This window comes from Megalops cyprinoides, chromosome 15 (genome assembly GCF_013368585.1).
Source record: "Megalops cyprinoides isolate fMegCyp1 chromosome 15, fMegCyp1.pri, whole genome shotgun sequence".
In the NCBI taxonomy this organism is placed as follows: domain Eukaryota; kingdom Metazoa; phylum Chordata; class Actinopteri; order Elopiformes; family Megalopidae; genus Megalops; species Megalops cyprinoides.
The window spans coordinates 10,253,715-10,280,047 of record NC_050597.1 but is presented as its reverse complement, the minus strand read 5'-3'; the positions used below and the strand labels follow the sequence as shown (position 1 = coordinate 10,280,047).

Genomic DNA, 26,333 nt, shown 5'->3' with positions numbered 1-26,333 from the left:
ATGTGGCAGAATACTGAATGGGTATGAAGAAATAGCAGCTTTGTATTTAGACCTGAAATATATGATGATGGACCTAGAACTAATTACGTAGTTTGCTTAGAGGCAAAGAAAAAGGTTTCAAATCTTAAAAATAACTTTTGTTATATTTATACTGTGACCAACAAGGTATGTATTGATTTGTCACACTCACGAGTATAACACCCACTTGGGATTAATATTTTAAAATCGGCTACAATGTTTCTCCCTCTGTAAGGTCTGTATAACTGTATTTTTTATTGTTACTTTTTATTGTTATTGTCTTCCTTCTTGAGTCTATGTTCCCTTATGGAAGGGCTGTAGCTGCTTGTTTTTAGAAGTACTGAAATAAAGATATGGCTGTGGGTATGGCACCATGCCATCCATGGTGGTTTGTGAAATGTACTCACACAATAGACTGTAGGGTTGAATTATGGGTGGGGCAGCTGCTTTTGTATCTTCAAGCAAGGTACATAACCCAAAGTACTACAACAAAATGCTACAGCATATATACTTTTTTCAGTTTTTCTTAGTAGCAGTTACTTTCCAGCATGCTGACCACAATTGGGTAATCTGTATAAATTTTACTTCTATGCAGTCTTGCATGGCCCCTCGTCCCAAAGAGTTTCATTCTGATTCGTGTAGTTTCTTGACGAGCACTGTGACACTGTGAGCAACCTCATTCTAGCTCATCATGACGTAGGCGGGGTGGGGCAAGCGGAGACCTTGCAAAATATAAAATAAAGATAAATCAATGCCGCTTGCCAGGTTTTACAGCTGTTCTCAATTAAGGCATTTATTTATGACAAAGAACTTAGTATCGCTGTTTGACTTCACTCCTGTTGCCCCAGTCTGTGCCACGTTTCACTGATGACGTAATCCTTCCTTTTCGTTTTTGACAGAGTGGGTAGGGCGGTGTTGAAGATGTCCATTTACTTATTGAAACAGACGCGGTCCATTGCACATGCCTCAGGCGCGCACGGTTAGAAGGGTATCGTAGTCAATCATACTGCATCGGCAGACCGCGACGCATAAAGGACGCTTTTGTTTCAAACTACAACTTCCGTGAAGCAATAATCGCGCAGACAGCTTACGCGGGTGAAAATCGCGTCTGTTTGAGGAGTTGCTATTTCCTGGTTAGAGTAGCAGCCATTTTAGGTTTGATACGACCAGGGTTTGGGTTTTGGGGGAGTATCTGTCCGGTTAGCCACTTTTTTATTTGAACAAAACGGTAGCTAGCCAACCATTTCAAGTTCCTCAAAGCGAAGAGGAGCGTCGTCTTACAAGAAGAGGGAGTTTGCTGTGACATGTCAACAATGAATCCCGAATAGTAAGTAACAAACGTTAGCTAACGTTGGCTAAAATGCAGTCTCCTAAACACAGTGACGAGTTTTTGGATTCCGGCTAGCTAGCTAAGAAGTTGATTTGAAAAACAGCTTAACAAAAGAGGATACTGTGTTAGCTAGCTAACTGGTCAAGTAGCTGTTTTACTTCTCTAATACCTACCTTGTTAACGAGTGACGGTTTGTGACAATTGAGTGAATATTTAATCAATTAACATTAGATATTCACAGAGTCAGGCAGCCATTCTTGCCCGGTTATCATCCGGGATTAAAGTAATTCATTAAATAGCCACTATCAGTAGTTACCGAAATGTATCAAGTTTCAAAGGGAGCTGTAAACTCCAATTAACTAACGTTATCTGCGCGACAGTATCCACAACATTCAGGCCGACCGGACTAGTTAAAACAACGACAGCTAACTTACCTTGCTTTACCCATCAGTAAGAATTCTCTGGACTTGTTAGCCAGCTAGAACAATACGTCGGTGCAGATAGCCTGCTATTGCCAAGTACACACATCTGACCGTAAAATTGCCAACACGTTATGTTACAGCTTCATTTTTGAGATTTATAGTCAGCTAGCTGTTTGTTAGATGTTCATTTAGCCGGCTGTTATGTTAAGATTTTCATATCATGACATCCGTAGTTAAATGTTTGGTTAGGTTGCAAACGTTACATATGTTTCGGTTGGCTAACTAGCTACATGGATCCGGCATCATTACGATTGGACAGAATCCGTAATTGATTTAAACAGTGATATTCGTTAGATATAGCGAGTGTTAACTTGCCAGGTAGCTAGAATAACTGGTTAGCCAAATCCTTCTCTGCCCTGCACTTGTTCTCGTGTAACTTAAGACGAAAACTGTAACATACGGGTACGCGATCTAATTGTCAGTTGTTTATAGCCAGCTGCTTGTTGGGACCGAAGTAAACATTGTGATCCGAATTGATAGCTAGCTAACTAGCTTGCTTTGAGCTTTGAAAACAAAAGGGGAAATTCTTCTTTTATGTGACTGGCAATCAACAAATTTGACGCCAGGGTAGGAGACACCCATCCTCTCGGTAGCGAGTCAGTCATGTGTAGGTCACATGGGCTCTTGCAACACACTGTAGCTAGGTTGTTGGGCAATTGGTCGTAGGATGTACGGGAGTTTGCTGGGCAGGTTGGTGGGGTATGGATACAGCACCGCTATTGTTAGAAATGAGATGGGGCTGATTTGCGTGGTTTCAAGTCAGATTACGATTTGCATCTGTGTTTAAAATTTGAGGGATCACAAGGACACCATCTGGTCACCGGCTCCTCTACTGTTGTTTAGGAATTTTTAAAATAACTTTAATAAATTGGAAAAGTAAATAATCAAATGAAAGACTAGACCCAATTTCGGAAGTGATCATTTTTGTTTGGAACGAGTCAATTCTTTAATGAAGTCACATGGTAAAATCTTAACTGGTTACTTTTCATTGTATTATATTGCTTCATATAACTGTCACGTCATGTGTTGAAGAGGAAAAATCATTACATTGACACTAACCCTAGCTACCTATAGTTTTTTTTGACAGGACGTGTAATTTTGTCATTTGACAATTTCACGTGCAATATTGCTCATGTACAGAGTGAAAAGTGCACACCAAATACTTGATGGATTGGGGAGAATTGTTCAGGACACACTTTAGATTTGATAAAAGTATTGACCCGTCATATTAATCCCCAATAGCACACTTTTAGTATGAAATGGCAATGATTCACAAACACTTATTAGTTTGTATTTCTTTATTTAGAGGGAGGGTCAGTGTATCCTGGTGCGTGGGGTTTTCCTCTGTCACCAGCAGAAACATTTCCTCTGTTTGTCTGCTCATCGTGAGCTCATCTACATGCTGCGGCGTGCGGAGATGAAGCTTCAAACGGGTCGTTTTCTTTTGTTCTTCGGTCCTGGCAGACCCCAGCCCCCTCACTCTCCGTGTCCACTGAATGCACCTCTGCCCTTTTAGGGTAATGTGACAAGTAGCACAAAAGAAATCCCACCAAGCTGGGTGATCACGCTGAAGGAGAAAGCTGCGTGGTGACATTGGAGGCAGTGGGGAGGACACCATTTATCATAATGGAATGCAGCATTATTTTAAAAACCAGTTAACAGCAGCCCACGGTGTAGAAGACAGGTCATTCTCTCACACCAAACCTGCACCACCACACTGACCCTTTGCCACTTTTCCCCCTAAGCAGTGGTAGTCTTGGGTCTCCTTAACTTAGACCTACTACTATGGTTGAGTTTTGCATTGGGTTGTCTTTTTATGGAGTTTTCCCTATGCACTCTTCAGTTTGTGTGGAAAATCTTTTCTGTGGACAATATACACTGTGCTCTTCACAACAAAACTGCCATTTGTTTGTGTATGGATGGTGGTGTAGTGTCCATTACATCACATTAGCAACTGTCAAGTCCTGTCTCATTCAAACATATACTAATCTGATGTTGAATACCTTCAGTCTTTGTTGAACCCCAAGAAGGGTTTAAGTTCATACTTGTGGTAAAAGGCAGACATGCTACAATTGCTGTAGGTGTGAACCTTTTTCGTGCCATGCATTTCCAACATTAAAAGTTTTGCTTGGTGAGGAAATCAAGTGCTGCAGAAAGTGTTTCAAAGGTAAAAATGTCATACAGTATGACTGAGACAGGAGGAAAGAGATTTTTACTCTGTAGCATGAAGGTGATCGCACCCAGTCAGTGGTAGAACAGTAAAGGCATGCCAGGAATTTGTTACAGTGCAAACGGCAGAGTCGCCATCTTTGACAGTGTTTTTACAGGATGACAGTAAAAATGACCAGCCTGGCCATTGCAGTTGTGCATTGTCCAGAAGACCATACTGCAGATCATTCACTGACGCAAGCGCATTGTGAAAAATTCAAGCTGTCATGTCATAGCTCCACAGTCCACTGATCTGTTTTGACGTGCTTGCTTTTAATAAGATTACTAAAAGTTTTCATTCATTTGAATCAGTTGCATTCAAAGCAGTAACTCATAAATCCAGTGAATGAAAGTAAACATAGGTCGGAAATGAGGTCATAAACATAAAATATAGACCCCAGCGAAAACATGATTGCTTAAGCATTATTGAAAATTTGATTTGGTCACATTAACGTTACTTCCTCCTGGAACATTACATTCTAGGGTCTTTTAAGTAGTCAGCTGTCACAATTCTAGCCTTGCTTTTGGGCTGGAGGAGGGCACCGGTGGAGGTCCTATGAAACAGGCTTCCTTCCTGCTTCACTGGAAGAAGTGCTGACGGGTCAGAGGGTTTAGGACATCGGGCAGAGTTCCTTTCAGATGGAATGCTTAATCAGCTTACTTAGATTTCCCTGCTTCCTTGTGCATGTTGTATAGATCTGTATTTAATGAACAGCAGTCCTAGAGCCTCTTGTGTATAGGGGTGGATGACTGTGGGCTCTGTTTTGGGCTCTGTCACAGTTGAGCAGAGTAGAACAAAAGTGTTACAGTACACACAAGGGTTCTCCTCAACAATTCCAAGTTTATTAACAGTATGTGAAAAGATACAGTTAAGACTGTTCTGTTGCTTGCCCCAGTAGGTAAGTAAATGTTTAATTTATGTTGTGGGCTTTTGAGTGCGCATGGAGAATATCCTGACTTATTCTCCATTCTTCGTCAGATCTGATTTAACTGGCCAGACAGCCGATTTGTCACTATGTAGCACCTTATGTTAAAGCAGGGTTTGGACTGAATCCTGTATTCTGCAGTGTCCTTCCTGAGTGACTAAGGCTGGAGATTGAGCTATGGAAGAGTAGGAAACTCACATTGACGTATACACCTCACAGTTACGTGTAAATGCCTGCATATTAGCACTTGTAATAGATGCCGGCTTAATGTCAAGTAATGCTAAACCCACCCATGAAGGCAGTTTGGCAAAGTCACCCTGCCTCCAGGGCATTCTGTTTTAAACTGGCTACTGCTAAAAACCTTCAGGTGCTTATTACCTTCCTATATAGTTCCTCATTTGCAGTAATCAGACATGTTTTCTGAAGATGTATGAAGTGCCAGTAATCAGAAAACTGACAGGGGAAAAAGCCAAACTTCTTCAAAATGTAAGTGTGAGCTGCTTTAACAAGTGGAAAAAACCCAATATTATCAATCTGCTGAATGAAAATAATGAGTGGTGTCCTGCCTCTCGTGTTAGTATATAGTCTTCTTGTAAAGAGTGTTTTTTCCATCTCTTCTCAGTGTCTTGAGTTTTACACATCAGTATATATCCGTCTTCTAGGTTTTCTCCAGTGTTTGCTCAGTATTTTATTTTGGGGTGTGTACTGCTTCATATCTTTGGGGTCAACTGTTTGATAACTGGCCATGGCTAATATTTTTAAGCCTGTTTTGCGTAGGTAGCCTTCGTAGGCTCAGCAAATACGCAGACAGTATTAATTCTAGAAGAAGTCCTTTTGACGTTGCATCAGAGTTGACTTTGAATATATGTGTTGCACAAAGGTGCCCCTCATTATTTTGAAATGTCAGTGCATGGGGTCTAATGCCAAGCTGTCACACTTGCAGAGACCTTCTCGAAATGGCAGACCAGCTTAGAAACCGTCTGAAAGCAGAAATGGTTTAACATTTCACTGTTCTCACAGGTGTGACTTTTTTGAGGTGGACCATATTAAAAAAGTTTCTCAAATTATAATCACGTAATGTATTGACATATGTCAGTCACAGGGTGGTGGTATTTGATCTTTCCCATTTTCTGGGGTTGCAAAAGAAATTGCTTTTTGAAATGGGTAGGGATTTTAAGTCATAGTTGAGCATAGCTTTAATATGCCAATTTGCTGCTTCACCTCCATTTAGTATAGAAATATTATCAGCACTAACACAAATAAGGTAAGAAGCACCAGAGCAAATAAAGGAAATGTTATACTTGACATTTAGCTACTATTGTGTTATGAAAGCCAATTCTCCTTAGTGTTTTTTTTTCTGACTATTATGCGCTCAGCAGTAGGAGAACAACTGTTAACTGAACTGGAATAATCATATATTTAACTTTATTATTATGAATGAGTGTTATGAAATGTAGATATATTGATAATTACTGCACATTCACTGTTTCTTCTCCATCCCCCCTCAAGTCCACTTTAGAGTGAGACTGGATACATGGGGGGGGGGGGGGGTGAGCAGAATCCAAATGATTAAATCAGGCTATGGGCTTAGGTGAATAAAAGTGTTTGGAAAAGTAGTTTGACTTGACTGGGCCCTAACTGAGTATGTAGTTTCTAGAATGAGAATTGAATGACACTTGGCCTTCAGATTGGCTTCACTGCAGATGTACCATAACGTAAATGTGCGGCTGTGGTTTGGGCCTCACACACCTCTTTCCTTGAGGTTGTACTGTTTTAGCACACCCCGTCTGTGCTGCGGGCACCAGTATTGCAACTCCCGTGACTCCCATGACAATCTTATCATGTGCATCACTGCTGCAGTGAGTCTTGACTGCCGTGACAGTTCACTGAGACGACCAGGGACCTTAAAAAGACCATTTGGGCTCTGAGACTAATCTGCTGAAAATGTATTTTCAGTGTTGTTTTTTTTTTTCCCCTTCCTCTTAAATACACTTTTGGGCTATAAGGTGGCACTGAAACAAGTCACAAGTGTTCCTCCAACACACTCATCCACAAGACCAACCGCTCTACCAACCACAAACCACACAGTGTACAACTGGAGAGTTGGTTCAGTTGACACATTGGTGCAACAACACACTAACATGCAGGTTCGTGATAAATCGCTAGGAGGAACTAATACAGTGCAGCCTGAGGGGTCCTGGCCAGTGTAAGACCACCCTTTCCCAGCAGGAACAAGGCAGTTATGTCCCACTGCTGGGGTTTCCCAGTCACTGCTGTGGATGCCCAGTCATAGGGTATTGAAGTAGCTCAGGCAGGGTTGCCTTTTTTCACCATGGACAGGGGTTGTTCCAAATTCTGTGACATCACAATGGTGGTCATTTGCTTGAACACGACTCTGTTTGCTGCTCAGATTTTTAAGAGGATGGATACTGAGCTGTGATGCAAGGCAATAATACCTTGGTTTCATATGTTCTCTACATGTTATGAACCTGGAGGCACTACCCTAATGCTTGCTGCAGTGAACAGAGAACTTGTTGCTTTGCATGGTGTGCTCTTGTGTAATTGCAAGCTTGTCATCAGTGCGTTTTATCCACCACTTTATTCAGTTGATACAGGTGTTTGTAACCGGTATTTTGCTCATATGATGCTTATTGACAGTGTGTGAGGAGTGTAACATTGAATTCAGTTTGATAGGTATGCATATATATCTATAATAAAGGAACATGTCCCATAGTAGAGATCCCAGTGTTCTTCCACAGGACTGGTTAGCTCTGACATTAGCATCTGTTACATTCCCCTTTTGTTATGCTTGAGCAAAGAATTTGTAACTCCCTGTTACAAACCTTTCCCTGTCTCTGCCTGAGCCCTCAAAGCCCATATATGGGGCTGTCCAGAACTATGTAGGTCATTATTTACTTTTGATGGACAAGCAGATATTTCTAAAAATTTTAGTTGAAACAGTATAGATTTTCTCACATCAATGAACAACATGGGATTCAATTTGCGATTTTCTTTGAAGGCATTTGACATTTTTTTCTGTGCTCTGCGAGTTCGCAATGATGTCTTTGAGGCTACCAGAAATGTAAAAATAAAAAGCTGCTTCAGAGTAAAGGACAGTTGATGCCTTTGATGCCTTTGTCAAAATACAAAATTCAGAGGAAATCTAAATGTTCATTTTTTTTCTCTGTTCTGTTTTTTTTTGTCATCAGACTAAAAAGCCCTGAAGACTGTTAGGGCAGTAGTTGAGAAGTGGGTGGTTGTGACTTTCGACATGGAGGAAGCAAAGAACAACACCTCACTCCCCATGTTGGGGCTCTTCTCTTACTGTCACAGAGGGGGCGGGGGGGGTCGGGGTTGTGACTATTATGGTGACTTCTTTTTTGTTGCCTAAGTGCCCTTCAGTTGTCTGTTCATTTAATGTACTTGGCACTTGTCACACTTTGTATTGATCTGACTACATTCTAAAGCTGCCGTATGCAGCCTTCCCTGGGAGGAAGTTGTGATCTCCTTGCCTTACTGAAACCAAAAATAATGTCTTGATGTTAGACTTTTGGTGACTCGGCAGCATTAATTCCCCCGAATGTTTTTTTTTTTTTTGCTCAGCAACCAAAACCAGAGAGCATGTGTGCAAGCACTGATTCTGGTAAGCAAAATGAATAGCACGGCATTTCACATTTATAGATTGATTATTACAAACTTCTCCTTATGGAAAACAAGCTACTGATTCATCGCTTGCTGTCGTTCTTGTGACACATGGGTCATGGTTATTTTGCCGATCTTTTCAGTTAGCAGGAATGTAGTCTTGTAGTAAAAAAAAAAAAAGAATCGTGTTCTTAAGACAACAACCCGGGGCTCTCCTGCAATGAGATTCCAAAAGAAGGGCTGCTTTAGTGTTTGCTCTTTGTTCAACATGCAAATTTATAATTGCACCTAGTGAGTGGAGTTGAGGGGAGGGGGTAGTGGTAGAACAAACTCAGGGAAAAGAGTTGTTCATGCAAATCTAATTAGGACAGTTGCACAGGCAGCATGTAGGACCCACTTAGAGGGAAGTTCGTTTTTTTACAGAAGTTATACAAGTAATGTTGAATACCGTAGAGCCACTAAAAACAAGTTCAGCACACTAGAGACAGAGTAAGACAGACTGCATCAGCGGCAGCTGTATAGTACCGTGGTAAGGAGCAGGGCTTGTAACCCAAACGTTGCTTGTTTGGTTCTCCAGCACCTTTGAGGCGCCTTTGTTACACAGTTGGGTAAGGTGCTTAATCCAGATTGCCTCTGTAAAAATCTAGCTATGTAAATGAATAGCGTAAAATTTGTAAACTATTTAAGTCACTTTGGACGAGAGGGCTTACTAACTAATGGAATGGAATGGAACTTTTTTTGTAATGCAGCGTTTTTTTAGAACATCCCCTTCACTGTCAGTGACCATATGAATGTGCTTTGATCCATATACTGCATGGTCTAGCATCATTTAAAATTGTTCATATTCTCGTATTTTACACTGTCAGTGCTGAGTGTCAGAGGCCTTTTTGATTGTTCAATCTGGCTAGTTACATTAAATAATATAAAATCCAGCAAACGTGTCTTATCTCTGCATGCCAAGGTCACCTAAGGCAATATGCATACTGAAGTCTGAAAAGGCAGGGCAAATTGCACAACTTCACCTATGGAAGGGAAACAGCGGCATGTCGCTCTGAGTTTCTCCAGATGAGGATGACAGTTTATAGTGTACAGTGATAATGTTTTGTTGGATCTGGTGGTTCCTTCACATGCTTCAGTCATTTGCTGGTACAGTTGGTGGTCAGCGGTATGGCAGATTTGCACTGCAAATCTTGCACACTTCTGCCATTTAGGCTATTTTAGCAATATTTACGCAGTATGTTTCTGTTTGAGCCAGCTGACGCCATGCTCGTGCTATTCAGTGAATGTGTTGTCGTGGTTTCATGCACTAGACTAGACATTTTCAGACTGTTAAACTAGCCCACTCTCACTGTGGGTGGCTTTTAAATGATGCAAGTATCAGAAGTGCTTCCGCTCGTTAAATGGTAGTATGGTTTGTCCTCTTTTGACACCGGATTTTAGAGTGTTAATGCAAAGCAGTTGACAACCATGTTTCCATTTGGCTGGACTTTTGGCATGTTTCGAGCAGTTGAGCCATGCTTTCTATGTTTGAGCACAGGGTCTATGTTGAGCTCTCCCATACTCGTGTGCATGTGTTCTTGGATGGTGTGTCTCTGCTTGTAGAAAATTTGCTGGAGTATATCTAAGCCCTTGTGTCTGCCATAGGATTCATCCTAACAGCCCTGCTACACTGTGACACGCTGCCTGAACGATGGTAGTTTGATCACAGTTCAGCTTTTTTGGATTGTGGCACGTAACTTCTGACACAGCGAAAGCAAAGGCAGCGGTTAGCCCTTTAAGCGAAAGGGGAAGTTGACTTGCGGCTTTGTCCGAGTCGGCACAGGATGGAAAGCAAAGCCTGTTATTTTAACCTGCTGCTTTCCCCCTCTCTTGTCCACAGTGACTATTTATTCAAGCTGCTTCTGATCGGTGACTCCGGTGTTGGAAAATCATGCCTTCTCCTCCGATTTGCAGTAAGTGTCGTCTTCCTCAGCTTTTTGCATTCCCCCCTTTCTGACCCTGTGGGTTCGCTAAAATGTTGTTACAATGGTGACATCACATCATGTGTAGTCTCCAAGCCTGAGTGAAGGAGCTGTAATCAGGAAGGGGACCACAGCCCCATCTCCTCATTAACTCACCTCTTAACACACAGATACAGTGCAGTCCCATACATTTATGGTCAAGGTTACTGTTGCTGTACGGAAAAGATGAGTGCTTCGAGAATACGAGAGTGAGTTTGTGAATATGTGAGTGTACTTACTGCTTGTCTTCAACCCTTCCAGGATGACACGTACACAGAGAGCTACATTAGCACTATTGGAGTGGACTTCAAAATACGAACTATAGAATTAGATGGAAAGACGATCAAACTTCAGATTGTAAGTATTTTGTGTTTTGGTGTTTGTGTTCTGCAATTTCAAAAAAGCTATTCATGGTGAAGTGTAGTTTTTCATTTAAACATTTGACTGTGGCCTCTGTTCCCTTTTGGGTTCGTTTTGCAGCACAGTGTTTGAGGAAGAATGAAAAATGGTTGGAATGCAATAATAGAAGTGAAGCTATTGCCAAGAAACCTGTTCCTTTTTTTGCGTTGAACAACAACAAATGACTGCACCAATTATTCTGGAATTTCAAATATTCATGCATTTTAAGCCATATTTGTGCTGACTTGCTAACGCCGATCAGCCAGTCGTGGGTTGAAATGATTCGAGTGTGTCGTGCCCCTGTTGGTCAGAGGTGCTTGGGTCAGTGTCTAACTGCTCTCTCTTCACAGTGGGACACAGCAGGGCAGGAGAGGTTTCGCACAATCACGTCCAGTTACTACAGAGGAGCACATGGCATTATTGTAGTTTATGATGTTACAGACCAGGTAAGGGGTGCACTCTTATTTTTCCTCAATCTAAGGATAATGTGCACTTGGTTTTTGGTGTGAGTTAACTGTGAATATATGCTGTATCAACCTGAATTTAAGGCAGAGTTTTTCCCCCAGAGTGTTATAAAAATGTACTTTGCCAATAATATTCAATAGACTAGTCAAAACTGAGAATTCCAAATGGGAAAGGACAGTGATGCTAGTGGATGACGAGTGCATTCTCACTGCTGCCCTTTCTCACCCCGACTTGAATTGTTCGACTGGAATTGCTAGTTGAGCACCACAGCAAATTCCCTTCTTTGTAAACGGTGCAAAGGGGAGGGGGGAATTGCCCTATAATCAGGACTGCCTTATATTCTGTTATATATGCCAGTATGGTGTGTTGGTTGTCTGTCTGTCTGTCTGTATACACACCATGTTTACCATACATTTTATTTGCCTGGCAGTAAATCTGAGTCCCATCTTCTCTTGCCAATGATGATTTTATTACCTTTCTTCTGCCCCACAGGAGTCTTTCAATAATGTGAAACAGTGGCTACAGGAGATTGACCGCTATGCCAGTGAAAATGTTAACAAGCTATTGGTAGGGAACAAGTGTGACCTGACAACAAAGAAGGTTGTGGATTACACAACGGCAAAGGTAAAAGCTCACCCGTTTAAACGAAAAAAAATAAAACCCTTAATGTCTGCCATTCAGGGGAAAGGGTGATCACTAGCCTGTCTACAACAGAGGTATATACTCTTCACATAATTCTCACATTAGCGACATGAAATTAGTAGTTTTAAGGGTTTTAAGTCATGGATACTAGACACCTGAAATGGTAGGGATGTCTCTGATTTGATAGTATGTTTAATCAGAAGGTCCCTCCACTTAGAACTGTACTGTGTGTTTCCCGTTGCAGGAATTTGCAGACTCCTTGGGCATCCCGTTCTTGGAAACCAGTGCCAAGAATGCCACCAATGTAGAGCAGGCCTTCATGACCATGGCTGCCGAAATCAAGAAGAGGATGGGCCCCGGGGCCACCGCCGGCGGCTCGGAGAAGTCCAACGTCCCAATCCACAGCACGCCGGTGAAGCCTTCCTCAGGAGGCTGCTGCTGAGGCCTTCGACACCACCCCACTCCACCACCACTCCCCACCCCCCGCCCCCCAGAATCTATAATGTAACATGCCCTCAGAAAGAGCGAGAGCCTGAAGGAAAGCCAGACAGAGAGAAAATAGTCAAAGTTGCCTGAGTTGTACTGTATGTAGCCGCACTACCAAAAACGACCCAAAAAAATAAAAGGAAAGTGAAATAAGGTCAGTAATCAGATATTGGTCAGCCTCCCCCTCCCTCCGTTATCCCCCCCCCCAGGGCTGCTTTTCCTCTCCCCTCAAGAGACGGCCACTCTCCTTTTCTCAACTTTTTTTAACCCCTCCTCCCCCCAACGTGTGTGTAAATCTCACTGCATTCCTACTGCAGGGCTGGTGTGGTCAAGTTCAATAACATTGTCTGTCTTTTTTTCCCCCCGTTTTTTGTTGATTACTTTTGCTGTGTATATCAGCATGTTTAGAAGTTCATTTCTGTCCTCTGAATATGAAGTTTCGCCAATGCGTGTCAACCAACAGCACAACAGTGTTTCACTGTCCAGCGTCCAGTCTGGTGAAATATATAAAATATATGTACATATATGTGTATGTATATATATGTACATATATATGATATATATGTGCATATATAAGGTGTATATATGTACATATATATAAAATGTGTATGTATCTGTAAGATCTGATTTGCTTGTCCTGTAGAGTTCAGTGGACGACATTATCTGATAAATAGTTTTACTTTATAATCTCTGCATTTAATTTGTGGCTGCAGACTATTGTAATTTTGTTGCACAAAATGTAACAAACAATGGAAGAAATGTTAAATAAATATTGTACTACCAGACTGTACGATATAAAAAAGATTGCGATTCTTAGTGGCATAGGTAGAATACATTTTGTGTGTTTTAATTATTTATTCTACATTTATATGGCAAGTATATTGTACCAGTAATTTAGACTCTGTTTGCAATTTGGCCATTACCTGTGGAATACCTGATTGCAAGTGGCTATGTCAGAATTGCATATATGAAACACTATGTTCTTTTTTTCATAATAAAGGCAACTGAATTCAGTTTTAAATGAGCTGGGGAACACTTTGTCTAGTTTTGTCAGCTGATTTCAGTGTGTTCCTGGTATTTAAAATATGCTGCCCCCACCGTACCAAGGCCTATAACTTACCCAGGGTCATACTGGGAAAATACCTGCATGCTTACACATCTTTTAAGGAATGCAGTTTCCCCTTTTTTACCTATCAAGTTCTGTATCCTGCCATTACTTAGGAATTTGGAAATGTGTTTCCCCCAGGAGCTAATGTTAAACCTTATGTCCTTATTAAAATGCAAGCAAGGCCTTTAAGTGCACACAGCTGTGTGAAATTCCCATGGACTTTGTCAATGGAAAGGGTGAATGAATGAGGAAGCCTGGTGAATCTGCAGCCTATACAGGACTCCTTGTTTCAGCTGACTCTTTGGTGTTGGGGGAGGACCTTTCCACCCTTTCTACTAGAATTGTGAATTACTCAGCTATGAGCTATACAACAGTGTGATCCTGAGTACACCCATTACTGTGCATTTAATTCTTAGTCATGTTATGCATCTTTTTTTTTTTTAAAGCAGTCTTCACTAATGTATCTCACAAGGTCAATTCAAGCACAACACTGAAATGCAACCTTTTTCTACAATGTTTATTTGTGGAAAAGACATTTACATCATTAGGTTTTCAGTGTGAACATTTATCTGAAAAGTTCCTGGTGAAGTCAAACTCATGAAATGTGTAAACCTTACACTTGTAAGGATGTAAAGATTGTGGTTTTGTGGTTATAAAAGCAGACACAAAAAGGTTAACTTACAGCTTACATTTTGCACATTATTAAAGGCTATGGGTTTGTTCAATGCATTTTCTTTCAGTGTACTTGCACTAAAAAATATCTGACATCTCTTTCCATGACCAGATAGTGTTTCAGAGCTTCCGGATATCTGAAGTAAGATCTCATATTCCAGCAACTGAAAAAGGACAGATACTCAAAGCACAACGGTCAAAAAGGAGATTAAAGGGATTATTCGATTGACTTGCTGTGGTGTGTTTGGAAAGCAAATGTTGCTAATTATCTTGCAGTTAATGATGGGTAGTGTCCAAAGGAAGAGGTTCTGGAGAATTTTGTCTTAAATATCCTTTACCTCCCATCAGCACCTCTTTATAATGTTGTGTGGAACTCAACAGGTTTTCCCTGAAGCCTGTCAAAACTTGGTACATTTTGTGTGTTTAATTTGATGTTATATGAATGGCAGACAGACTTGTGGACAGTTTTGGAAAGTGCTTTTAGCTGTTTGTGTTCACCTGTTCACCTAAAGGTTGATGTAGCTATTGTGCACTCTGAAAACTGCCTGTCTGCATTTTCACTTGAATTCAAGGCCACATAGCTTGAAATGAAAAAAATTAAACATCTTTTCACTTCAGGCTTTCATTTACTTACACTTTAAAATGAGTCCAAATAATTGTGCTTATTTCAGGAAGAGAACCAACCTCCACAGAGATGTGTCAGTGATTGTGCTTTGCATTATGGTTAAGGGGTTGTTTGGGACTCCCACCATGATTCACAATGCCACGGAAGCCCGGTGAACAAAGCTGCAAAATCATAACCCACCAGTCAGTAATTATTGCTTCATGCAGTCTTTCGTTGAGTGATGTAACTACTTCAGCAGTACTTTACGAATGAATACGTCCTCCCTGTGAGTGGAGCATTTCCCCAGCGTGCAGGGCAGAGATATGAGTCAGAAGGCACCCATTAAAGCACTACAGTACAATTACATTCCAGAGGCTGCTCTGACGTGCACCACAGTCAGCAGCAGCAGTTCCTCTGTAGGGGCGCTGGGGAGCGGTCTCCTGTTTCCCTGCTTGGTGAGCAGGAGTTGCAGGTGTGCAGGCCTCCTTGGGCACTATGGTCACAGAACACTCATTTTTGGAACCTATCCAGGGTTTTCCCAAAGAGTGGAACAAAGCTGTTTCTGTTTCTGTTACATTGCAGTGGCCCTATTCTCTTTTAGGTAATATTAACGGGACTACCTGGCTAGACAGGACCACTAAAAGTTGGAGCCAGATGATCCTGTTGGTGATTTAGGTCTTGTTCTTTACTAGATTTTGCACAGATTCATTGATTTTTAGGATTTTTAAGTTGTTCAAAGCACAGTGAGTGGGATGATCCATCCAAGAGAATTAAAGATCAATAAATCTGCACAATCTGCACTTGCATTGAAAAAAACCCATAGTATTGTAACTGCTGGAGCTAGCTAGGATAAAAAAAAATAGTGGTACAAAACGCATACATACAGTGGTCACAGCAAGATGATACTCAAATAAAACTGACATGTCAATAGTATTAATTAAAGACAGCGGGTTTTGCTCGCAGCAAGAAAGAAGTAAACTGCCGGGCAAAAATAAGTGCACTCTGCGGACATGAGGCAACTCTCGCTGAGCTGGAAGGGCTTATCTGTGTGATGTCATTCTCTGTCCTCCTCATTCCTGCTCCATAAAGCCACTCTCATTCAGATCTCGGTGCTGGAAGAAAATGACAACTGTGCATTACTGTGTTGTCTGGTGCTGCTTGTGACAACAAATGTGTCCACATTAAATTGTAAATACAATTTCAATAGTTTGCTGTGCACAGTTCACAGGAGACTTATAGATGTACAAGCCTCTCATAGGCAGTCAAATTTTATATCTAAAGAGTGTGGAGACCTTCCAGAAAGAACACAAGTCTTGCACAGTCTATGCAAGACATAGTTGGTCCACTGGAGGGAGCTCCAGAGAAAACATACAACCACTGGGACATACTGTACTTAAGACTGCAAAGTCTAACAACAGCAACCTAGATAATTAACCTGGGACATGCAAGGATTCAGTTGTAAAAACTTAAGAGTTTGTATTCTTCCTGTTTCCCTGCAAACCACTGTCCCAGTTTGTTGATTTTTGCAATTAACTATAACCTATCTTGAAAAACAACCCTGTCCTGTCATTTCAGTGAGATATTTCCATGTACACAGTACTGAACAGGTATTAATCCAAGTTCTCTCTGTAACAAAAAAATACAGTCAATACCATAACCATAATCCTTTCCTTTACATTTACAAAGCTCCTGTCTAAAACAATAATTATGAGTGTGTTCCCCTATCAGATGCTTAAACTGCCATAAAACATGGAACTCTGTTTAATGGAAACCTTTGAATCCAAATATACATCGGGGCTGAATGCCAGATGTATTCCAGAAGGTCAAGTCCCATAAACCCCAAGTCGTTCCCTTTTTCAAATCAGAATGCATGAGGCAATAGGTACCACTCTGATGAAAAAAAAAAAACAAAGAACTACCTTACAGAGTGTCACCATCCGAATGCAGTGTAAAGTGGCCACAGACACCAAGACATGAAGAAAATTTGGTACAGACATGGAAGTCAGATACTTCCACCCGCTGCTGAGACCCTGCCCAGAGCTCCCAGCTGCTGGCCGTACCTTCACAGAGGGCTCTGTGACCTGCTCCTCCGCCTCAGTGCTGCTGGGCTCCGTCAGGCTGTCCATGGCCGACAGGATGGAGGAGAAGAGGTGCTCTGCATGGGCTTCCAGGGCCCTCGACTGCCTCTCGATCTGCGCCAGGGTGTCTTTCAGAACTGCACATTCAACACCAGAGACTACAGGTCAGCGGGTATGGTTCTGCCTTTGAAGGATTTGCATTGTGCTGAATATATTTTTATTGTAATGGCTTATTTATTTGAATATATATATATAATTGGCCCTAAGTGGTAATTTACATAAATAAACAAATAAATACAAATATTGCATAATAATGATGATTATGATGAAGGATATGGATAAAAATTATTCATTCTGCTTCATTCTAATTATTCATTCTGACTTGAAAGGTCAACCTGGAATACATGCATAACATGGAAAAATATAAGCTTATTGTGTATAAAAAAGATGCCATAATAATAAGTGATATAACATATATTTGTAGATCACCTGTCATTCATGCCCTGACATGTGCCATCAGAAAATGAGACGTACTTGCCATTAGAAGAATTAAAAAAACAACACAACTACTTTTATCAGTAACATTCATCAATGCTCTGTAGGAAAAAAATAACTCTATAGCTTTAAAACTAGACAGGCAAGGTTGCTGTCTCAGAGATGCATGCATGGCCGAATTCTCCTGCCAGGCCGTTTCCAGTTTCTGACAGAGGAGAGGGCAGAAGGTATAGAGTTACACTGGACTGCATGAATTCTGTGCTGTGGTAATACTCGTCCTAGGGAACTATTTCACCACCATTCACAAACGAGGGGGAAAAAACTCTCCCGTGGCTAATGATAGTCTCCTGCACGTGAGACATTGTTAACTGAAGAACATTTGTAACAGGGCTCACATTTCAAATGTCCAAGCAGGCGGTACACAAAGATTTTATACCTCACCTTGTACAAGAATACGAAAGTAATTTGGTGTTCAACGGGATAACAAAGGCATGGTAACGGGGTTTATTCCAAGAACACTGTCACACAAATGGCTCTTTTGTCCTCTCTGAAAGTACTTCAGTGCCACTCAGTAGCAGGTTTGGCCTGACAGGAAAACCACAATTTTGTGGCTACCTTGTTTGTTTTGCTCTGTTTCTACTCTCCAACAAGCTGTCCTTTGTCTTTTGTCTGTCTCAAGTGCCAGAACTTAATGGCACCTCCAGGTGGTGGTCAATATGAAACAGCCGCAAACAAAATGAGTCAAAGATCCAAAAGCTCAGAAGACTGCAGAGGATATCAAGCTCTACTCACACTCACTGGTCTGGGAGTGTTTAAAGCCTGCTCTGACACTGTTGCTCGTTTAAATTGAATGGTTACACTTATGTTCTACTGTGATAGAAGTCGCTCTGGATAAGAACATCTGCTAAATGCATGTAATGTGATGTTATGTACTGCTAGACTACCAGCGTCATCACTGTAGCTCCAACTGAAGAAGAGAGATAGGAGAAGAAGGAGCAGCATGACGGCTCCAGCTACGTCCCCAGTGACCTGGCTAGTCCCAGTGTCCCTGCTGTGTCTCTCACCTGGGGATGTGGAGTTCATGGAGCGAAGGAGAATCTCTCCTGTGTGGAGCACGGCAGCCGTCAGGGGCTGGCGAGCAGTCACCTCCCTCTGGAAACTCTGGGGGACAGAGAGTGGAGACGGGGAGACTGAGCTAGTTTCGTCAACCAGGCCATGCAGCCATTTTAACATGCCAACAGGTGATGCTAAGGCTCCTTCCAGGTGCTGCCATCTTGTGCAACCAGAGAGCCGCAGCACTGACCTTGTAATCGGCGAGAGAGGCCTTGACACTGTCAATGTCCGCAGTGGGCGGAGCCAGGCTCTCCAACTTCTCCACCACTGTGTACAGCCACAGGATGAGCTCCTCCAGGTTAGAGGAGAACGACTGCCAGGGAACAAGCAAAGCATTAAACAATGAATTCACAACACCCTGCGGTCCCAATGCATCGCTAATAATTAGAGAACCCTTGAGATTAACAGGCAGATGCAGCAGAGTAGAATATTAAAAAGGAATAAACTACAAACACAGAGTGATTCCACTATTTATCTACAACAATGGGTGTACAACACAGGATACCTGGATGTGGTACATGAGTGACTCTTTACTCTCTGTGTCTTCCTGGTCTGTGGGTGTCCTCCTCTGGAACTCAGACAGTGAGACTCCGCTCAGATTTCCCATGAAAGAGGCCACTCGCCTCAGGTTGCTTCTGTTGACCTCGCTGCCTAATCTCTGTAGACTGGCCTCCAGGCTCTGGACCTCTGCCGAGAGCTCTGAGCTGCAGGGGGCCTCAGATCCAGGCTCCTCCCCCTCCTCCACCACAGGCCCCTCTGCTGATTTGTTCTCCAATAACGTTGTCAATGACCTCACAGAGCATGTCTCCTTCTCCAGAGACTCCCAGCTGCTGTTGACGGGCTTGCTGACCTGTATTGAGATTGCACGCAGGTGCTCAGACAACACCTGGAGCTCTTGCAGCTGCCCCGGCAGGGCGTAGAACTCCTCATCGCAGTCCAAGGGAATCCCATGAGCGGGCAAGACGCGCGAGGTCGGAATGAAAGAACGGCCCATGTCGGAGGGTGAAGAGACGCCCTGCTTTTGGTAGTGTGTCCATCGTTGGCCTTGCTTCCCTTCAGTGTCCAGCAAGCTTTCCACGGACAGCCCTATTTGGTCCACAGATGAATGCCAGCTGCTGGACAATCTGCAGTCTAAGGGCTTGGAATGTGAGAGCTCCTTCAGGGCCAGGCTCCGCTGCTCCATGGCTTTTAGTCCCACTCCCAAACCACGCCACCTCCTCCCGTTCAGAGGCTGATCCGTGCATGACAGATTGGAAGAGCTGCAGAAACGGTCCAGCTCAATGCCCGAGTCCAGCAGCGGATCTGTCCGCAACAGCGACCTGGTGTCCGTCGAGTCCAGGGCTGAGAGGTGGTTGGGTCTCAGAGGGTATGTGTAATCAAGGAGGGCCTGGTACTCCTTGTCAGGATCCCAGCTGGGGGACTTTCTGTCCGGGGAGGGAGGCAGGGTGCTGGGTATGGCGCACGCCCAGTAGTTAGCCTGATAAGGGGACATCTTATGGAAAGCAGGTGGGCGGCACCTACTGTCACTGAGAAATGACCTAGGATTTGCAGATGCATCCCCTGACTGGATCAGTTTGGCCTTAGCTCTGCTCCTCTTTGAGTAGTATGAAGATGAGTAGGCCTCCAAGGAGGAGGATCTCTGAGAGGAAGTCCACCTGGGCTCCACCTGCACCGTGAGTCTGTGAACGTCCAGGGGAGGGCTGGACAGACTGCGTCGGCTGGGCCGATTGGCTGGAGACCTTGGAGTAAAGATGGACTCGTCACGAGGTGACCAGCTCCTCAAGTCCGAGGTAGTTAGGGGTGCAGTCAAGTTCTCTCCAAAGGCCGAGAGAGAGGAGGTGTCAGCTGGACGGACGCTAAAGCTGTCCTGGGTCTCCTCAGCTGGTGATCTGGACTGACGCCCCGCATCCTGAGGGAGATCAATTTTACTGCAACTCTCCTCAGGCTGAGTTTCCTAAAAAGGGAGAAATCATTACAAAAACCAATCAGTAAAATCACCTTGTCAAGCAATGGCTTTCTTTCTGTTCTGGTTTATTTTACTCCTGTGTCAACATCAGTTCACTCCCACACCTATGTGTCATTTACCTGCTCTGAGTGTTCCTGGGGTTGAGGTTTCTTGAGGATTGAAGTCTGGCTGTCAGTTGCAAATAGTGGCTTTCTCATTATGTACTGACTCTTCCCTGTGAGGTACTTGGATGCAGGTGCCATGGTGACAGTCTTCTTGTGACTGGTCTTCTCCTTGTCTTGGTCTTTGGCAGGTAGGCCTGAAGTTGATAGTGTCCTCTCTTTGGGTATCTGCACACCAGATCTGTATCCAGATTGGCTCTTTCGGGTATACCCAGGGATCCGTGTCTTCCACCGTCCATAATCCTTGGGTTCCATCTGAGAAAACAGCTCTGGAAACCTTCTGTCAACTCCCAGGGCCATGGATAAGCAACATGCCAGTGTGACGTGTCATGCGTCCACAATAATCTGTAAAGAGACATCGCACCATGTGTCATAAAGATATACAGAACAATTGTACCAACCAACATCAATGCTGTAATTATCATCTCTGAGAGAAGATGTAAGGGCAATGGCCAGAGAGAGTAATTCACTAGATATCTATCTCAAAACACCTTCAACAATTCACTTCAAACCAGTTACCATCATATCAACTGCTAACTAGATTGAGGCAGACTGGAAGAATCAGTGGTATGAACAGAGAAGCATCTCAACATACTTGAAACTCATGCCAGAGAACTGACACACAGGGTACGTATTGATTTCACAGCTATGACTGGTCTATCACTGCTGACTACTTACTCCTCTTCATTAGGTTGCCTAAATTATTGCTCTATCAGAAATAATTTTCAAATTACAAATACCTGGAGCCTGTAGCAAAAGATGGCAAAGAGCACCTGCATTACACCTACAGGTCTCATGTTACGAGTTGACAATTTACATTTGCCTTTTCTGAAAATAATAAATAATTTTTAAAATTACACCCGTATTAAACACGTTCTATGTCATATGTACTGTCAAGTCTTTTAAACAGGCATGAATAAAAACAGAGGGCACATTCAGTTCATATGAGCATAGCAAACATGTCCACTCCCAATTCAATTCTATAATCTCATTAAAGCTGCATGTTCAGGCTTGCCCATGGGCCAGTAGGAAGAATGCTTCCCTTTGTCCACTCCCACAGAGTGCCTCACAGCCACAGAACCAAGCAATTCACGGGCCATTCTTCACAAAAAAATATGCTGCTGGAACGGCAAATGGAGTCCACAAGGTTACAGAGACCTGCTGGTGTGGCTGTCCCGGGTGCAATGCAGAAGAGCAGAAGCCTGCTTTGGGTTAAGAACCCAAGAAGACCCCATAGGGTCAATTACTGATCGTACAGCGGGCAATCTTTGCACATCAAAGTCATGGTCACAGCAGCAAACAAAACTGCAAAGTTCTGACAGATAAAGGACAATGAAAAGATCCAAAATGGAAAAACATAAAAATACAGTTTGTTCTTCAAATAAACAGGATGTTAATGGAATCTGTTAAAAAATGGAACTTAAACTTAATGACTACAAACTAACAGACTGTAAAACAACAGACTGCATATATCTACTGCTGCCCTAGTTATAAAACACTGTCTATAAATCATAAATATAAAACATAATAAGCTATTCACCATTGACATTTGTTGTGTGTTTGTAGAATTCTTCATTGTGTAATGTGGCACCCGTGCTTTTAGTAATTCACATGATGTGTTATTTTAACCATCTCCCTGTTTCCATGGTGAGTTGCTTAGGAGGATGGCCTGAGAATACTGATGACAGAGCATCTGCCAATCACAGCGTCCCTGAGAACAAAGACCGTTACAGTGGGCTGATCCTGGCTGTTTGGGTGAATGTGAATTACTACCTCTTTTCCTCCCCATAAATTAAGAAACATTTTTTTAAATCAATGTAGCAAATCTTGACTGTGTTTAAAATGTATCAAATAACAGAGGCATGATGGGTAATTATAGATAATACACAAATCAATTTCATTTTATTTCTGCACAGAATCACAAGACCACTTTCACCAACCATGTGCCCTTACTAGCAATTATGAAATAGCATACAGCCTTTAATCACAATGTCTACTTAATATCTAGCAACAACGTTTGTTCCTCAAGCTTGTTAGTAACAAGTGATGCACATTCTCCCAGCAATTCTGTACTGACTGGTGCAATGATTTCTCTACACCAATAAACTGATCATTTGACATTTCCTAACAAATAACCTGCGTTTGGAAGGAGATGCATGAACCTGCTGTTACCTGAAAGCACAATTCACGTGAACATTACTCAACTTGCACATGCCAGTTTTGTTAAATATGTATAACAGTTTTGTGGAAACACTTGCTGACTGAATACACTTGTAATGCAAACAAGGAAAGACTACCTGCATTCCACTGACCATAAAGATTTAACACTACTGCAAAAAATACACATACTCAGTAAGATAAGGATTCTACAGCTAGGAGTAGAAAGCTAAGCAACCAAATCTGCAGAGATAAATTCCTTTATCTATGCAGGTGTAGATTTAACCTAGGAGGGGATCTGGAATTTCAGTTCAGAGGCCCTTAACAACAGGTTATCAGTCTTACCTTGAGGGTTTCCCACATTACATGCATGGCACCCTCAGCAAAACCAATGCAGAAAACAGAATTACACTAATGCAAGTTCCTGTAATCACTTCTGTACCGTTATTCCCCTGTAATCTCTTTCTGCTTATGTTTCCTCTTACCATTTAAATCATATTTCGCTAAACAAACAATTGCATTTCTGGATGTACAGCTACCCCCTTGGCCAGACTTCATGTTTAAAGAGGTGTTTGCCGCAGAGTACAGACAGTAAGTGAAAGAATGAAAGAGCTAAGCACAACACGAGAGGGATACAGAAGGACGTACTGGAAACATATGGTTCTCAAAGCTTTATTTTATGTTACAAAAAACTTCTCAAGAAGTAAGCTAGCCAGGATTTCACTAAAGTCTACTTTGCTTAGGTGATGCGGCAAAGGAAGGGGCCTTGCAACAAGAGGCTATAACATTTGAAGTCGCTCTGGGAAAGAGTGTCTGTTAAATGATGTAATGTAATGTAATGTAATGTAACGGTAACAAGGCAGACGATTCTGCATCCAGCTGGAGAGACAGGTAAGGTACCGCTGTACCTCAATTGCTCTAATTAGTAGCAAGCTGTGCCACTGAATATACAGGACACTCCAAGTCACCTTGGACAAGGAAGTCTGATAAGAAAATGAATAATGTAACAATCTGTGTGACCGCCACACTCTCTTGTGCTCAGTATTGCAGCCTGTGCCAAAACTTGGGCAGTAAACATATGCATATGTGCAATAAACAACACTTTGTTTAAACTCAGTCTCGAGCTAAATATTCCTTCAGTGTAGGGGTTTAGCTGTGAGTGAAAGGAGCTAAAATAATTCGAGCTGTGTATGGCTGCCCACTCCGCCTGTGGGGGGCAGTGAGGCCTTTTGAGACATAAAAGAACCACTGAAGCCTTTGGATCTGTCTCATGTTCCACTGGGCCTGGGACATACACATACCTCGGGCAGCCATAGCGTTTAGACTAGCACTGCACGGCCATGCATCAGCTATACCAGGAACCATGGCAACAAGTGAGCAAAGGACAGCAAACACTGAACTGTAACCAAATGCTTGAGAAATTTTAAACCACAAAAACAATCAAGTTATACCTCGTTGGTGTTTGTTCATAACTAAATATTTAAGTGGTTTGTATTACGAAGCGATTTCATTCTATGGGACAGTAACCCCTCTCAGATCTGAGTGTTTCACTTGGCAGAACTGAAGTGGTAGGGAACTCACTTTTACATTGAATTGCCGCTTCAAATGAACAGGTTAGATGAAGCTCTGACATTTCCTCTTTTCTTGCATTATCTGATCAGAAATAGCAACAAACATACTAGAAGGAATAAACGTCCATATCAAACTGCAAGAGATAAAAAAAAAAAAAGTCATCGTAATTAAAGTAATTAGCTAACTACTTCAAAGTGTTTATCAAACTCACTAACAAAATATTCCAAAACCGTGCAAATCGACTTCCTTCTCTGAGCACCGATCTCCATTTAAAAGTTGCCAGCAGCTCTTATAATCTGACCTTTACTCGGAGGACATATGAATGTTGTAGAACATACACTTTGGCGTTTCACATATTGTCTAGCTAACCACTCTTTATTTGTAATGTCGAAGAGCAGATCTCTCTTTAACTACAGAGATCACAGAGGTAGCTACTGCAGAATGCTGCACGAAAGCAAGTTTATGTATAGCAGTAATATTACTTAAATGCTAAAAATATTACTAAAAACTTTAAAAAGTTCAGTACAGAGGTAGTAACACTAGTTCTACCTAACTATAATACAGCCGGTGAGTTTTGTATTGCTTAGCTTCTATTGCTTAGCGCGTGCAAACTGATGCTTTTGCAACTAGATGGCTGATTAGCTGGTAAACCTCCTTCAAATATTGACTTCAGTCAACTGTGTAATATATCTAGCTGGAAAACTATTAACTTCCATGTAGCCAGATCATCATCAAGCATGACCTACTGAGCTCGCCAGCTAATTGTATGAGGATACCGATCTAGCTAGCTAGGATAGCTAGTTAGCTTACACACCTTACCAATTTGCTCCAACACACGCAATGGCAAGCCCGCAAAACAGTTGTACATTAGCAAAATTATAACGGCACATCTGTCTTTCTTTGTCCTTGTCATTTAAACAATGCTCTCCTCTGCGTTGATTGCTAGTTGCTAACTACAGTGTTTGTGTTGCTAGCTATCCTGCCAATACGTTTATGCAATATAATACCCACATACCTTTTAATGTTTGCGTATATTTGAAGGCTGTTATTTCAGTTATCTTCTGAAATGTTGCTTTCGCTTTTGCTAGCCAGCTACGTTGGTAAGCTCCTGTCTCACAGAGGCTGGAAGCAACCTCCCCAGAAATCCACTCGTTGAAGGAAATGGTTCACGAATAAACAGGCGGAGCGAGCGGAAGAGATTGTTGCAGCTAGGCAATGAGACTTTTTGTTGGTCCTTCTGATGAGATCTTCGCGGTAACCAGACCCGTGCCATGATCCCGAGTGGAGCTGCAACAGATATTGTTATTATCAGATATTACATTACATTGCATTGCATTGATAGACTAAGTGCCATAAAACAAATGTGGTCCCTAGGCTGATTAAGGACAGATATGGTTACAAAGAGCATCGAATATCCGCTTTTGTTAGGGGCAAATTTTCAGTTGTCATTTCAGAAATCTTTTGCTTTTAGATCACGAACATTAAAGAATGTTCACAACGAACTAGCAAATTAGGACATTCATAGCTTTAGCAATGACAGAGACAAGTGGCTGGCTGACAGAAGAATCTATGGTTCTGTGAATGTTGCAAAATGAAAAAGGGCGTGTCTTAGTTAAACATTTCCTGTATTTATGCCACATTTATATGTGGTCGTCCTAATTTCCCGAGGTGGTCGGAGTTTAAAGGGAAATTCGGGTACCTTTTACATTTGACAAGGGACCCAGGATCAGCTCCCCTCCGCCCCCAACCCAACAAAGCGTAAATGAAAAGCGGTGCAAGTACCACCGATGTTTAAATATATGGAGAACA

The 26,333-nt window shown here is 42.2% G+C and overlaps 2 protein-coding genes across 2 annotated transcripts; one reads left to right on the top strand and one right to left on the bottom strand.

Annotated features, from left to right (window-relative positions):
* The first annotated feature begins 1,169 nt into the window (after positions 1-1,169).
* LOC118789666 (ras-related protein ORAB-1-like) lies at positions 1,170-13,147 on the top strand. The gene is made up of 6 exons (XM_036546170.1): positions 1,170-1,345; positions 10,486-10,558; positions 10,868-10,963; positions 11,356-11,451; positions 11,963-12,094; positions 12,357-13,147. The coding sequence occupies exons 1-6, from the start codon at positions 1,323-1,325 to the stop codon at positions 12,552-12,554; spliced, it is 618 nt and encodes a 205-aa protein (XP_036402063.1). The 5' UTR covers positions 1,170-1,322; the 3' UTR covers positions 12,555-13,147.
* Positions 13,148-15,040: 1,893 nt separating this feature from the next.
* Positions 15,041-26,084, bottom strand: cep68 (centrosomal protein 68). The gene is made up of 7 exons (XM_036546169.1): positions 25,540-26,084; positions 20,754-21,140; positions 19,174-20,622; positions 18,859-18,981; positions 18,620-18,716; positions 17,043-17,197; positions 15,041-16,094 (listed from the first exon to the last, which is right to left on the bottom strand). Exons 2-7 carry the CDS (start codon positions 21,093-21,095, stop codon positions 16,053-16,055), a joined length of 2,208 nt encoding a protein of 735 aa, XP_036402062.1. The 5' UTR covers positions 21,096-21,140; positions 25,540-26,084; the 3' UTR covers positions 15,041-16,052.
* Positions 26,085-26,333: the final 249 nt, after the last annotated feature.